Source organism: Coregonus clupeaformis, chromosome 1, assembly GCF_020615455.1.
Source record: "Coregonus clupeaformis isolate EN_2021a chromosome 1, ASM2061545v1, whole genome shotgun sequence".
NCBI lineage: Eukaryota > Metazoa > Chordata > Actinopteri > Salmoniformes > Salmonidae > Coregonus > Coregonus clupeaformis.
In genome coordinates this window covers 1,707,298-1,723,492 of record NC_059192.1, presented here as the reverse complement: position 1 = coordinate 1,723,492, position 16,195 = coordinate 1,707,298, and the positions used below count along the sequence as shown (strand labels likewise).

At 41.7% G+C, this 16,195-nt stretch overlaps 1 protein-coding gene across 1 annotated transcript in view; it reads right to left on the bottom strand.

Moving 5' to 3' along the window:
- The window catches only part of LOC121568072 (actin-binding LIM protein 1), a 182,707-nt gene extending 167,161 nt beyond the window's left edge, over nt 1-15,546 (bottom strand). The window contains exon 1 of the mRNA XM_041878674.2: nt 15,381-15,546. Within this exon, the coding sequence (XP_041734608.1) occupies nt 15,381-15,393 (13 nt within the window). The 5' untranslated portion in view covers nt 15,394-15,546. The remainder of the gene's footprint in view (nt 1-15,380) is intronic.
- Nucleotides 15,547-16,195: the final 649 nt, after the last annotated feature.

Here is a 16,195-nt window from a genome sequence, read left to right as displayed (position 1 = left end):
CAATCAATTGAATTGATCACAGGTGGACTCCAATCAAGTTGTAGAAACATCACGAATGATCAATGGAAACACGATGCACCTGAGATCAATTTCGAGTCTCACAGCAAAGGGTCTGAATACTTATGTAATTAAGGTATGTTTTTTATTGTTAATAAATGTTTATTTTTAAACTCAAAACCTGTTTTTGCTTTGTCATTATGGGGTATTGTATGTAGATTGATGAGGGGAAAAAATAATTTCATCCATTTGAGAATAAGGCTGTAGCGTAACGAAATGTGGAAAAAGTCAAGGGGTCTTAATACTTTCCGAATGCACTGTATGAGCAAAATTACATCCGCTTCTGCATGCAGTCTAACTAAGCTAGAGCTTCAGAGAGAGACTGGGGTGAATCTCAAATGCCATCCTATTTCCTCCATAGTAGTGCACTACTTTTGACCAGAGCCCTATGGGCCCTCATTAAAAGTAGTGCACTATATAGGGAATAGGGTGCCATTTGGGAGGTAGCCGGGGTTAAATTAACTGATAACGTTTGGCTGGTTGAACACTGAACATGCTTTAAGCGTGTGGTCCTCTGTAGCTCAGCTGGTAGAGCACGGCGCTTGTAACGCCAGGGTAGTGGGTTCGATCCCTGGGACCACCCATACACAAAAAAAAAATATGTATGCACGCATGACTGTAAGTCGCTTTGGATAAAAGCGTCTGCTAAATGGCATATTAAGCGATGCTAATCACATCTGCTTACTACGGGACGCTGCCTAACAGAGAGCTATAAGCTGCATCGATCCCCAATAACGGGACATTATAGCCTGTATGCAGCCAGGCACACATCAGTGATGTGGAGATCAAAGAGCTCCTTCAATACAGGGTCAGCTATTCCAGAGAAATCCTGGGAGTAAATGTCTGGACATGCTCGCTGTGAGTCTGTAACTGGTTGTTCCACGAAAACAGTGCCTTTATGTCCCTTTTGTTTTTTAAGTAGAAATTGTGCACCAATATTGAATTTTCAAAGCCTGTTATATTAAATGAAGTGCCCTTTAATATAGACCACATGGAGAATTCAATAAATCTGATTTTTATATGAATAAAGGTTGCTAAATTGCCAAAATGCAGCATTTTGACATGTCCCTCCGTCAACCCTGTGTCACTTTTGGACGATTTCAACCCACTTATTCCCAAAATAATTGTAAAGCCTTAGTCCATTATTTAAGATCACCCTGTTACATTACGTGAACTGAACCCTTGTTTTAATATGGTGAAACGATTCCTTTTAAAATATTTTTGTCAAAAGAGACATTGAACATCTAATAGTCAAATCATAGTGTAAAAGCAGGTGAGCTGGCTCTACTCTTTTTTTTTGCCATTTTCTGTTTTGTGGTGGAAAATGAGAGGTTCTGTCACGCCCTGACCTTGGAGATCCCTTTTATTCTCTAGTTGGTTAGGTCAGGGTGTGATTTGGGTGTCCATTCTAGGTTTTCTATTTCTTTGTTGGCAGGGTGTGGTTCCCAATCAGAGGCAGCTGTCAATCGTTGTCTCTGATTGGGGATCATACTTAGGCAGCCTTTTTCCCACCTTAGTTTGTGGGATCTTGTTTCTGGTTAGTAGCTGTGTAGCCTGCAGAACTTTACGTTAGTTTGTATTTTGTTGTTTTGTCGGTGTTCATTGAATAAAGTAATATGTTCGCCTACCACGCTGCACCTTGGTCCGATCCGTCAATCCACGAGCGTGACAGGTTCGAGCATAAAATGTCAACCCTGTTACCCATAGATAGAAAGGCTAGCAATGTTTTAGCAATTTAATTTTTTTGTGACGCTTGAATTCAATTGCCACTCCCTGTTCCACACAACAAGCTTCCATTCCCCCTGTCACAAGGGGATTTATGGCTGATTTAAGATGAAATCATCAACCCTGTTACGGTCAACCCATTACTTTATGTGGCATTTAATAGGCAATTACTATTTAACCTCTTGAGGTAGGAAAACATGCTTTTTATTACGTTAAACATGTGTTCTTTAAGACAGAATGTTACAATTAGGTTAAATCAAATGTTTTTTTTTACCAAGTTACACTCCTGAAAGCACCGAAATGGTGGAATGACCCTTCCCACTGGGCACAGACGTCAATTTAACATATATTCCATGTTGGTTCAACATCACGTGGAAACAATGTTGATTCAACCAGTGTGTGCCCAGTGGAATTGGTCTTTGTGTGTGTGTCTCTATCTCTCGCTCTCTCTCTCTAAGAGCACTCAACATTTACAGTACAGTGATAACATTTACATTTACATCATTTAGCAGACGCTCTTATCCAGTGCGACTTACAAATTGGTGCATTCAACTTACAATAGCCAGTGGGATAACCACTTTTTATTTTTATTTTACTTTTTTTACTATTATTATAACATGTAGGGGAGACTGGGGAACAAAGTAACAGGGGCACAATGTAACAACTAAATAACTCTCATTAGAAATAACTCAAATTGTTATTCAACGTGTTAATGCTTGGTTAGTGTATCTACATGCCTTTGCTTAAATCTGTAAAAAAAAATGTCTACCGTGCCTTCAGAAAGTATTGATACCCCTTGACTTTTTCCATATTTTGTTGTATTACAGCCTGAATTTTAAATTGATTAAATTGAGATTTTGTGTCACTGGCCTACACACAATACCCCATAATGTGAAAGTGGAACTACAGTGAGGGAAAAAAGTATTTGATCCCCTGCTGATTTTGTACGTTTGCCCACTGACAAAGAAATTATCAGTCTATAATTTTAATGGTAGGTTTATTTGAACAGTGAGAGACAGAATAACAACAAAAAAATCCAGAAAAACACATATCAAAAATGTTATAAATTGATTTGCATTTTAATGAGGGAAATAAGTATTTGACCCCCTCACAGTCAGAAAGATTTCTGGCTCCCAGGTGTCTTTTATACAGGTAACGAGCTGAGATTAGGAGCACACTCTTAAAGGGAGTGCTCCTAATCTCAGCTTGTTACCTGTATAAAAGACACCTGTCCACATAAGCAATGAATCAATCAGATTCCAAACTCTCCACCATGGCCAAGATCAAAGAGCTCTCCAAGGATGTCAGGGACAAGATTGTAGACCTACACAAGACTGGAATGGGCTACAAGACCATCGCCATGCAGCTTGGTGAGAAGGTGACAACAGTTGGTGCGATTATTCGCAAATGGAAGAAACACAAAAGAACTGTCAATATCCCTCGGCCTGGGGCTCCATGCAAGTTGCAATGATCATGAGAACGGTGAGGAATCAGCCCAGAACTACACGGGAGGATCTTGTCAATGATCTCAAGGCAGCTGGGACCATAGTCACCAAGAAAACAATTGGTAACACACTACGCCGTGAAGGACTGAAATCCTGCAGCGCCCACAAGGTCCCCCTGCTCAAGAAAGCACATATACAGGCCCGTCTGAAGTTTGCCAATGAACATCTGAATGATTCAGAGGAGAACTGGGTGAAAGTGTTGTGGTCAGATGAGACCAAAATCCGGAGCTCTTTGGCATCAACTCAACTCGCCGTGTTTGGAGGAGGAGGAATGCTGACTATGACCCCAAGAACACCATCTCACCGTCAAATATGGAGGTGGAAACATTTTCTTTGGGGGTGTTTTTCTGCTAAGGGGACAGGACAACTTCACCGCATCAAAGGGACGATGGGCGGGGCCATGTACCGTCAAATCTTGGGTTAGAACCTCCTTCCCTCAGCCAGGGCATTGAAAATGTAGTCGTGGATGGGTATTCCAACATGACAATGACCCAAAACACACGGCCAAGGCAACAAAGGAGTGGCTCAGAAGAAGCACATTAAGGGTCCTGGAGTGGCCTAGCCAGTCTCCAGACCTTAATCCCATAGAAAATCTGTGGAGGGAGCTGAAGGTTCGAGTTGCCAAACGTCAGCCTCGAAATCTTAATGACTTGGAGAAGATCAGCAAAGAGGAGTGGAACAAAATCCCTCCTGAGATGTGTGCAAACCTGGTGGCCAACTACAAGAAATGTCTGACCTCTGTGATTGCCAACAAGGGTTTTACCACCAAGTACTAAGTCATGTTTTGCAGAGGGGTCAAATACTTATTTCCCTCATTAAAATGCAAATACATTTATAACATTCTTAACATGTGTTTTTCTGGATTTTTGTTGTTGTTATTTTGTCTCTCACTGTTCAAATAAACCTACCATTAAAATTATACTGATCATTTCTTTGTCAGTGGGCAAACTTACAAAATCAGCAGGGGATCAAATACTTTTTTCCCTCACTGTAGGACATTCCACCCCCACCTGGGATATGGATGCCTGATGAAGACCTAAGGGTTGAAACGTTGTTATAAATAAAATCACCTGGGAGCATGAGCAGCAGTGTGCAGTGTTTTCCTTTCTGTTTTCCATGAGTTTGTCTAATACTCCTGCACCTGTGGAAAATACCTGGATGTGCGTATGTTCTTCAGTGTTTTCTTATCATATAACTGCTCTGTAATAGCAGTTACTTTTGGGTATGCCTATTTATGCAGAAATCTACATTCAATTTCCAAAGTGGACTCTCTGGTACTTCTGTATATTTAGCCCATTTTATACATAGAAATTGACAATATAGGTCTTTAACCAGTCACAGGCAGGACTCCCGTGATATAACTCAGTATTCGCCGTCCAGCCATGTCTGAGGACGTCGGGAGATGACGTGGAAACCGGCCACTAGGGGCAACAGTGAGCGCTTAAACTTAATGCATAAACTTATCTTTGGAACGATACAGAGAAGTAGCCAAACACTTCGAAATGTGACTTTTGAGAAACATGATGAACATCACCTCAGTCACCGTGTCAGTGTATATGTCAATGTTATTCTCAGAAGCAACCCGGAACATATCCCAGTCCGTGTGATCAAAGCAATCTTGAAGCATGGATTCCGATTGGTCAGACCAGCGTTGAATAGACCTTAGCACGGGTACTTCACATCAACACCATTATTCCAGAAACCATAGACCCACTCCAATTTGCATACTGCCCCAACAGATCCACAGATGATGCAATCTCTATTGCAATCCACACTGCCCTTTTACACCTGGACAAAAGGAAGACCTATGTGAGAATGCTATTCATTGACTACAGCTCAGCGTTCAACACCATATTGCCCTCAAAGCTCATCACCAATCTAAGGACCCTGGGACTAAACACTTCCCTCTGCAACTGGATCCTGGACTTCCTGACGGGCCGCCCCCAGGTGGTAAGGGTAGGTAACAACACATCCGCCACTCTGATCCTCAACACGGGGGCCCCTCAGGGGTGCGTGCTCAGTCCCCTCCTATACTCCCTGTTCACTCATGACTGCATGGCCAGGCACGACTCCAACACCATCATTAAGTTTGCTGATGACACAACAGTGGTAGGTCTGATCACCGACAACGATGAGACAGCCTATAGGGAGGTGGTCAGAGACCTGGCTGTGTGGTGCCAGGTCAACAACCTCTCCCTCAACGTGATCAAGACAAAGGAGATGATTGTGGACTACAGGATAAAGAAGAGGACCGAGCATGCCCCCATTCTCATCGACGGGGCTGTAGTGAAGCAGGTTGAGAGCTTCAAGTTCCTTGGTGTCCACATCACCAACAAACTAACATGGTCCAAACACACCAAGACAGTCGTGAAGAGGGCACGACAAAGCCTATTTCCCCTCAGGAGACTGAAAAGATTTGGCATGGGTCCTCAGATCCTCAAAAGGTTCTACATCTGCGCCATTGAGAGTATCCTGACTGGTTGCATCACTGCCTGGTATGGCAACTGCTCGGCCTCCGACCACAGAGGGTAATGCGTACAGCCCAGTACATCACTGGGGCCAAGCTTCCTGCCATCCAGGACCTATTTACCAGGCGGTGTCAGAGGAAGGCCCTAAAAATTGTCAAAGACTCCAGCCTCCCTAGTCATAGACTGTTCTCTCTGCTACCGCATGGCAAGCTGTACCGGAGCACCAAGTCTAGGTCCAAGAGGCTTCTACCCCCAAGCCATAAGACTCCTGAACATCTAATCAAATGGCTACCCAGACTATTTGCATTGCGCCACAGATTCAACCACAAAAACCAGTGACGTTTTTCAACGCCTCGCAAAGAAGGGCACCTATTGGTGGATAAAAACAGACATTGAATATCCCTTTGAGCCTGGTGAAGTTATTCATTACATTTTGGATGGTGTGTCAATATACCCAGTCACTACAAAGATACAGGCGTTCTTCCTAACTCAGTTGCCGGAGAGGAAGGACACCGCTTAGGGATTTTACCATGAGGCCAATCGTGACTTTAAAACAGTTATAGAGTTTAATGGCTGTGATAGGAGAAAACTGAGGATGGATCAACAACATTGTAGTTACTCCACAATACTAACCTAATTGACAGAGTGAAAAGAAGGAAGCCTGTACATAATACAAAAATATTCCAAAACAAGCATCCTGTTTGCAACAAGGCACTAAAGTAATACTGAAAAATGTGGCAAAGCAATTCACTTTTCGACCTGAATACAAAGTGTAATTTTGGGGGCAAATCCAATCCAACACATTACTGAGTACCACTCTCCATATATTCAAGCATAGTGGTGGCAGCATCATGTTATGGGTATGCTTGTAATCGTTAAGGACTGGAGAGATTTTCAGGACAAAAAAGAAAGGGAGTGGAGCTAAGCACAGGCAAAATCATAGAGGAAAACCTGGTTCAGTCTGCTTTCCAACAGACACTGGGAGATGAATTCACCTTTCAGCAGGACAATAACCTAAAACACAAGGCCAAATCTACACTGGAGTTGCTTACCAGGAAGATGGTAAGACCTGAAAGTGATTGTCTAGCAATGATCAACAATCAATTTGACAGAGCTTGCAGAATCATGGGTAAATGTTGCACAATCCAGGTGTGTAAAGCTCTTAGAGACTTACCCAGAAAGACTCACAGCTTTAGTCGTTGCCAAAGGTGTTTTTACAAATGATTGACTCAGGGGCGTGAATACTTACAGTACCAGTCAAAAGTTTGGATACACCTACTCATTCAAGGGTTTTTCTTTATTTTTACTATTTTCTACATTGTAGAATAATAGTGAAGACATCAAAACTATGAAATAACACATATGGAATCCTGTAGTAACCAAAAAAGTGTTAAACAAATCAAAAATATAATTTATATTTGAGATTCTTCAAAGTAGCCACCCTTTGCCTTGATGACAGCTTTGCACACTCTTGGCATTCTCTCAACCAGCTTCATGAGGTGGTCACCTGGAATGCATTTCAATTAACAGGTGTGCCTTCGTAAAAGTTAGTTTGTGGAATTTCTTTCCTTCTTAATGCGTTTGAGCCAATCAGTTGTGTTGTGACAAGGTCGGGGGGTATACAGAAGATAGCCCTATTTGGTAAAAGACCAAGTCCATATTATGGCAAGAACACCTCAAATAAGCAAAGAGAAACAACTGTCCATCATTACTTTAAGACATGAAGGTCAGTCAATACGGAACATTTCAAGAACTTTGAACGTTTCTTCAAGTGCAGTCGCAAAAACCATCAAGCGCTATGATGAAACTGGGTCTGATGAGGACCGCCATAGGAATGGAAGACACAGAGTTACCTCTGCTGCAAAGAATAAGTTCATTAGAGTTACCAGCCTCAGAAATTGCAGCCCAAATAAATGCTTCACAGAGTTGAAGTAACAGACACATCTCAACATCAACTGTTCAGAGGAGACTGTGTAAATAAGGCCTTCATCGTCGAATTATTGCAAAGAAACCACTACTAAAGGACACCAATAAGAAGAAGAGACTTGCTTGGGCCAAGAAACACGAGCAATGGACATTAGACCAGTGGAAATGTGTCCTTTGGTCTGGAGTCCAAATTTGAGATTTTTGGTTCCAACCGCAGTGGCTTTGTGAGACGTGGTGTGGGTGAACGGATGATCTCCACATGTGTATTTCCCACCGTAAAGCATGGACGTGATGGTGTTATGGTGTGTGGGTGCTTTGCTGGTGGCACGGTCTGTGATTTATTTAGAATTCAAGGCACACTTAAGCAGCATGGCTACCACAGCATTCTGCAGCGATACGCCATCCCATCTGGTTTGGGCTTAGTGGGACTATCATTTGTTTTTCAACAGGACAATAACCCGCCTCTACCATCCGTTCTATTGGCCAAAGTGCAATCACTGGAGAATAAACTGGATGAGCTCCGTACGAGACTATCCTACCAACGGGACATTAAAAACTGTAATATCTTGACTAAACGTCATGGCTAAACGACGACACGGATAATATACAGTTGGCTGGGTTTTCCGTGCATCGGCAGGACAGAACAGCTACGTCCGGTAAGACGAGGGGTGGTGGTGTGTGTCTCTTTGTCAATAACAGCTGGTGTGCGATGTCAAATATTAAGGAAGTCTCGAGGTGTTGCTCACCTGAGGTAGAGTACCTCATAATACGCTGTAGACCACACTATCTACCAAGCGAGTTTATCTATATTTTTAGTTGCCGTCTATTTACCACCACAAACCGATGCTGGCACTAAGACCGCACTCAACGAGTTGTATAAGGTCATAAGCAAACAAGAAAATGCTCATCCAGAAGTGTCGCTCCTAGTGGCCTGGGACTTTAATGCAGGCAAACTTAAATCCGTTTTACCTAATTTCTACCAGCATGTCACATGTGCAGCCGGAGGAAAAAATCCACGCTGATCCTTAACATGGGGGCCCCTAAGGGGTGCAAGCTTAGTCCCCTCCTGTACTCCCTGTTCACCCACGACTGCATGGCAAGCACGACTCCAACACCATCATTAAGTTTTCTGATGACACAACAGTGGTAGGCCTGATCACCGACAACGATGAGACAGGTCAGAGACCTGGTAGTGTGGTGCCAGGACAACAACCTCTCCCTCAACGTGAGCAAGACAAAGGAGCTGATCGTGGACTACAGGAAAAGGAGGGCCGAACACGCCCCCATTCACATTGACGGGCTGTAGTGGAGCGGGTCGAGAGTTTCAAGTTCCTTGGTGTCCACATCACCAACAAACTATCATGGTCCAAACACACCAAAACAGTCGTGAATAGGGCACGACAACGCCTTTTCCCCCTCAGGAGACTGAGATTTGGCATGGGTCCCCAGATCCTCAAAAAGTTATACAGCTGCACCATCGAGAGCATACTGATCGGTTGCATCACCGCCTGGTGTGGCAACTGCTCTGCATCCAACCGTAAAGCGCTACAGAGGGTAGTCCATACGGCCCAGTACGTCACTGGGGCCAAGCTTCCTGCCATCCAGGACCTATATACTAGGCGGTGTCAGAGGAAGGCCCAAAAAAGCCATAAGACTGCTGAACAGTTAATCAAATGATCACCCGGGCTATTTGCCCCCGCTGATAGTCGCTGTTTATTATCTATGCATAGTCACTTTACCCCTACCTACATGTACAAATTACCTCAAGTAATCTGTACCCCCGCACATTGACTCGGTACCGATACCCCCTGTATATAGCCTCGTTATTGTTATTTTATTGTGTAACTTTTTTTTTTTTTACTTTAGTTTATTTAGTAAATATTTTGTTAACTCTATTTTCTTAAAACTGCATTGTTGGTTAAAAATTAAGGGCTTGTAAGTAAGCATTTCACCTGTTGTATTCGGCGCATGAGAAATAAAATTGGATTTGATTTGATATTTTTCTGTTGAATTGTAAACAACTGGTATGTCCTAGAAACATCATTGCAGTGTGTAATGGTAGCTAAGTTGTTTGTATAAAAATATTGTCAATCTACCTCAAATATTATTTTTTACTAAGCAAAATCCTTAAACTGTTACTTTGTTTCCCGGTCTCACCTACAGTATATTGACCTATGGACATTTTTCTCACCGAAATTATTCATTTAAGCTCAGGCCAACAATCATTGATAAAGCATGGTATAATCATGTACAATATGGAGGTCAAATTTGATATATTTTCTTAATCTTGTCTCTCCTTCTCTGTTCAGCCCCAGCTCTCCTACAGGACACACAACATTCAGTATATCTAATCAGAATCTCTAGCAGTAACAGCTGGAGGTTGTTTACTTCATCTGTGCCAAATAATTGCAAATCGCCCTCAAATCCAGGACAACAACAACGCCCACCTGGGGGATTAAAACCTGTTCACTGTGAAACCTTCACCCTGTGAACACTGGTCCACATTTCTCCACAATATTGGTGACTGCTATGCAAAGCAATATACTGTATTACCATATTTTCCAAGTTAAAATAACTCCTGATACATTTAAATTCAAATGTGTTATAGAGTGTGAAACCTGCAGGTATTTATTACTGGTTATAAGCATGTATGAGCCTTTAATAATAATAATAATAATAATATGCCATTTAGCAGACGCTTTTATCCAAAGCGACTTACAGTCATGCGTGCATACATTTTTTTTTTGTGTATGGGTGGTCCCGGGGATCGAACCCACTACCTTAGCGTTACAAGCGCCGTGCTCTACCAGCTGAGCTATAATGTCTTATTATAGGGTTCATAAGATTTTTTTACGAAAACAATGTCTGTTAGCTAGTCAGGATCATTATGAGATGATAAGAAAACATTATAATGCATTATAACTGCATAAAAATGTGCAATACCTGCAGGCTTTAAGTGAAGTGTAACAAAATATTTGATTACACTTATTTGTATTGTTGTTCCTGTTATTTAGGTGGGTGGCACTCTGTTACTGTGTTGTGCAGTCAGCTTGCCAGGTAACACTGGGAAATGTGAGTAAGACAGATGAGTCAATGCATCACAGACCAGCAGGGTGAAGCAGCAGAACCAGCTCATAGAGACACAGCACTAAATCAGTCAAACAGCAGGGTTGTATTCATTAGGCACCAGAAAGAAAACAGACATAAACAGGGAGAACCTACCTGAACTTGTTCGATAAGAATAGCTCGTTTTCATTTTCACAACGCTTTGCTACGTTTTGAAACGTTTTGAAACGGTGTGCACTAAACCCCAACAGTTTGTCTTCCCCACTTAGGCTGTTCACTGAGAGTAAGTACAGTGCATTAGGAAAGTATTCAGACCCCTTGACTTTTTCCACATGTTGTTACGTTACAGCCTTATTCTAAAATTGATTAAATTGTTTTTTCACCTCATCAATCTACACACAATACACCATAATGACAAAGCAAAAACAGGTTTTTAGACATTTTGCACATTAAAAACAACAAAAAAGGAAATATCACATTTATATACAGTAAGTACTCAGACCCTTTACTCAGTAATGTGGTCCTCTGTAGCTCAGCTGGTAGAGCACGGCGCTTGTAACGCCAAGGTAGTGGGTTTGATCCCCGGGACCAACCATACACAAAAAATATATATAATAAAAAAATTATGCACGCATGACTGTAAATTGCTTTGGATAAAAGCGTCTGCTAAATGGCATATTATATTATTATTATTATACTTTGTTGATTACAGCCTTGAGTCTTCTTGGGTATGACACTACAAGCTTGGCACACCTGTATTTGGGTAGTTTCTCCCATTCTTCTCTGCAGATCCTCTCAAGCTCTGTCAGGTTGGATGGGGAGCGTCGCTGCACAGCTATTTTCAGGTCTCTCCAGAGATATTCGATCGGGTTCAAGTCCGGGCTCTGAATGGGCCACTCAAGGACATTCAGAGACTTGTCCCAAAGCCACTCCTGCTTTGTCTTGGCTGTGTGCTTAGGGTCGTTGTCCAGTTGGAAGGTGAACCTTCACCCCAGTCTGAGGTCCTGATCGCTCTGGAGCAGGTTTTCATCAAGGATCTCTGTACTTTGCTCCTTTCATCTTTCCATCGATCCTGATTAGCCTCCCAGTCCCTGCCGCTGAAAAACATCCCCACAGCATGATGCTGCCACCACCATGCTTCACCGTAGAGATGGTGCCAGGTTTCCTCCAGATGTGACGCTTGGCTTTCATGCCAAAGAGTTCAATCTTGGTTTCATCAGAGTCCTTTATGTGCCTTTGGCAAACTCCAAGCAGGCTGTCATGTGCCTTTTACTGAGGAGTGGCTTCTGTCTGGCCACTCCACCATAAAGGCCTGATTGGTGGAGTGCTGCAGAGATGGTTGTCCTTCTGGAAGGTTCTCCCATATCCACAGAGGAACTCTGGTGGTAGGCCACACAAGCAAGAGTCTTGGTGGTTCCAAACTACTTCCATTTAAGAATGATGGAGGCCACTGTGTTCTTGGGAACCTTCAATGCTGCAAAAACATTTTGGTACTCTTCACCAGATATGTGCCTCCACACAATCCTGTCTCTGAGCTCTATGGATCATTTCTTCAACCTCATGGTTTGATTTTTGCTCTGTCAACTGTGGGACCTTATATAAACAGATGTGTGCCTTTCCAAATCATGTCCAATCAATTGAATTTACCACAGATGGACTCCAATCAAGTTGTAGAAACATCTCAAGGATGATCAATGGAAACAGGTTGCACCTGAGCTCAATTTCGAGTCGCATAGTAGGAAGAGTAGCTGCTGTTTTTGCAACAGCTAATGGGGATCCTAATAAAATACCAAACGGTCTGAATACTTACATAAATAAGGTTTCTGTTTTTTATTTTTGATACATTTGCAAAAATTTCTCAAAACCTGTTTTCGCTTTGTCATTATTGGGTATTGTGTGTAGATTGATGAGGAAAATTGTTTATTTAATCCATTTTAAAATAAGGCTGTAACATGACAAAATAGGGAAAAAAAATTAGTTAATAAATGATATGTCTGAATACTTTCCGAATGCACTGTATGAGAGGAAAATACTCTACAACGTACAGAGGAAGTGACAAATGAAGATGTGTGCTGTTTGTCATTGTCCCCCAGCAAAGATAACCCCTTATGAGGGAAAGTGTGTTTGTTCAGCCCAGGACGGTTCCCCATCAGTTGTCTTGTTTCCTAGCTGATTCTTTTACTAAGCAATAGTTTGTAAAACGCTAAATTACATGAGTTTGTTAAATGGACATTCTGGGATATTCTTGCCCCTTTAAAGGACTAAATGGAAGAAAAAACAGGTTTGGAGCTGAAATTCAATTACACTGAAATTAAGTTACTGTCAATGTTCCCTCTAAGCTGTGCGCAGCTCCCCCAGGACTGCTGCGCAGAATAAATATTTGCCCGGGCAGAAGCACAAGATTGAACTTCACTCAACTTTCTAGTTTTCCCCTTTAGTTAACACTATCAATGTTTCCTTGTATTGTGGGAATTGCCAATATTACCCACTTTCAATGCAACATACCAAAACAAAACGAACTGTGCAAGACCAGTGCGGCATAACTAATCAGATCTGCAGTATCCCTATATGCAAATAGACCATTGTCATATATGGATCTGTGCCATTCAGTTTGAACTGGACTGTGTTTACAGCATGAGTGGTCGGGAGTAGATAAGCTTGTTTTGAGATCAAAGCGAGAGCTACATGTAGCCACATGTGCACATTTGTTCATATTCCTTGCTAGTAAGTGAGTTATTAGCCCAGTTTTAGCTAAATTCTAGTCAGCAATGGGTAAGTAGTTGCTTTCTACAAGAACACAAAAAACCTTTGCATTTCTAGCCATCTTCGAAAAGCAAGTCAGGTAAAGAGCATTTTTTCTGTCTAAAAGGGGCAGTGTTGTATTTTGAGACAGGCTTGAATAAGCTAAGTAGCCAATAGGCAGAGGGTAGCATAATTTGTCTGATTCTCTGTAATAATGGTATGGGAATAATAATTAACTTTGTTTTGTTAAGTGGTTTCTTGCATTAAACAAAACATTCAGTCACCTCCTTGTCTGAAGGACAAGTGGATAAACAGGTTAATGTCAAGCCCTGCATATTTCTTTCCAAAGGTCTCACGGAATGTAGGCCTACATTAAACACCACACATTGTCTGCTACTGTAGGCTGAATGATAGAACGGCTATTTCTATGTTAAAATGTTATGCATTTTCTCCATTGTTTTTGGATGGTAAACTAAAATGTAAATGGTAGGCCACTCTGATAGGCCTACATTATGATCAAATAGCCACAGTAGCCTACTTGGCCACTGTTATAACTGTAACTTCAAGTGGGTACCGCCTCGGTGTTCACAGTAAACGCGCTCCAGAAGTTGCACAGAATTTTCACAACATTCAAGTTTGCGCACAGCAGACCTGACATTTGCTCAGTGCCGAATTTTTGTTGAGGGAACATTGCCATGAAAATGTACATTTAAAGAAATGCAACAACTTGTTTATTGAGTGAAATAATTAACATGGCTATTCAAATAATTGTTGTATTGCACATTCAAGAAATGGCAAAACACCCCCTGCAATCCTGCAACCGCAGTCATAGACTTGTTGAGCAATTATTACAAGAAGTGGGGAAAGCAACCCAATCTGATGAGTAAAGTATTTTGCAAAGCTATTTTGAACTGGAATAAATGCTGCACTTAGCAGTCCTTTCCTGCAGTCAAATGAGTGGGTGGAATGTTATTAATATTTTTCATAATCTCATAATAAACGTTGTGTTTCTATGTCAAACAATTTTGTTGTATTTCAGTCTTCTGTGATGTCTGTAAAGTGTAATATTGGGATGCAAAATCAAAATGTAATACATTTCAACTCCATATCTGACATGGTACAGGTGTCTTCAATAACCATGTGTGTGAGGTGTTTTACTTTGTTTCAAAGTAGATTTGTTTAAGACTACCAAGAAACACTCTGTGTGACCCTGATTTAGCCCACTGCAGTAATTAACAATGACCAACACAATTCCAGGTAGAATAAAAGACAGTAAGAAATACTGTAGCCTATTATTACTATATCCAACCCAACTCCATTTGTTGCCACTATCATGTGTCCCAGTGGTTTTCAAACTTTTGAACCCGCAACCCCCCAAAAGGAATGGTACAAAACGTGTGACCCCATGCACAGACGTGCACACGAACATGTGCACACATGTGCACACAATCGCTGACATAAACTGTGATGTATTTTCACAATACAAGATAGCCTATATAAATAAACTGTGTTTTACACTTGGATTTGGAGCTGAAAGTAATTAATGTTAGCAGCCAATATCAACTAGGGATATATCATATCACTATGCATAATAATAATACAATTAATGAAAAAAATATTTTTTTCACAAAAGTAGTGCACTGGGCCTTTACTAAACCCGTATTAGAGGACCGATATAGCCGTATGTAACGCGACCTTTTTTGTATGCAGGTGCTGCATATGGCTACTGGTATTCTATCATGAAGTGTATTTCAATCACGTAGCCTACTCCGGCTGGATGACAGTACCTCTCTCGAATGAATCCGAGATATCAAAATCTGACATATGATTTTCCTGTCCAGAATGAGATGAAGGCTTTTGCAGTTAGTGCGGTATTGGATAGGCTACTCACCTCTTGCAGACATGTCCGGTGGCCACGTTCTTGCGGGAACGGTTCTAGTAGATCCTAAAGTGCTGCTTTGGAGGGGCCACTAAAATACACTATTTTCCCTGTGTAGGCTAGGCTACATTAGACCGTCGACAGGCTTGTGGGCTTGGCGCAGGAAACAGTCCTGCGCGATGGAGAACATGGTAGCGGGCGGCAGGGCGTGTCCTATTAATAAACAGAGCACCTCTCTATTTTTAAGTTTAAAACACAAATGTGAAATAGGTCTTGACTTTTGGGTGAATTGTGGTCTTAAACTCTGGGACGGGATTATATGTTATTTGTGTTACAGTGACACCCCCCACTCGGGCACCTTTCCCATTCCCATCCCATACTCCCTAGTGCCGTTATTTATTTTCATTCACATTCAGTTTTCCATATGGTCAGCAAAACTCCTGGCCCTTATGAAGTGCTATAATAGATGCACAACTGCACAAAACTACCTGGAGATTTCAATTTTTATTGATTGCACCCATTACAAGACGTTGGGTAGGCTTATAGCCTATATCATTTCGGCTCTTGCTACCTGCTCTAACAGAAGTAGGCAGGCTACTTCTACTGGAGTTTCCTTTTCGTATTTTAGGCCTACCTGAAAATGCTAATAAAGAAACGTTTTATTTTCATCAGACTTTTATATTGCACATACTAGGCCGATACTAGCCTACATCTCCTTTTTCTGCTCCCTTTCATCCATTTTCCTACATATGTTAAATTATTTTGTGGATATAAATATGTGTATTCTGTAGCCTATGCCTTATGTACTCAGTCCAGTATCTGAAGTT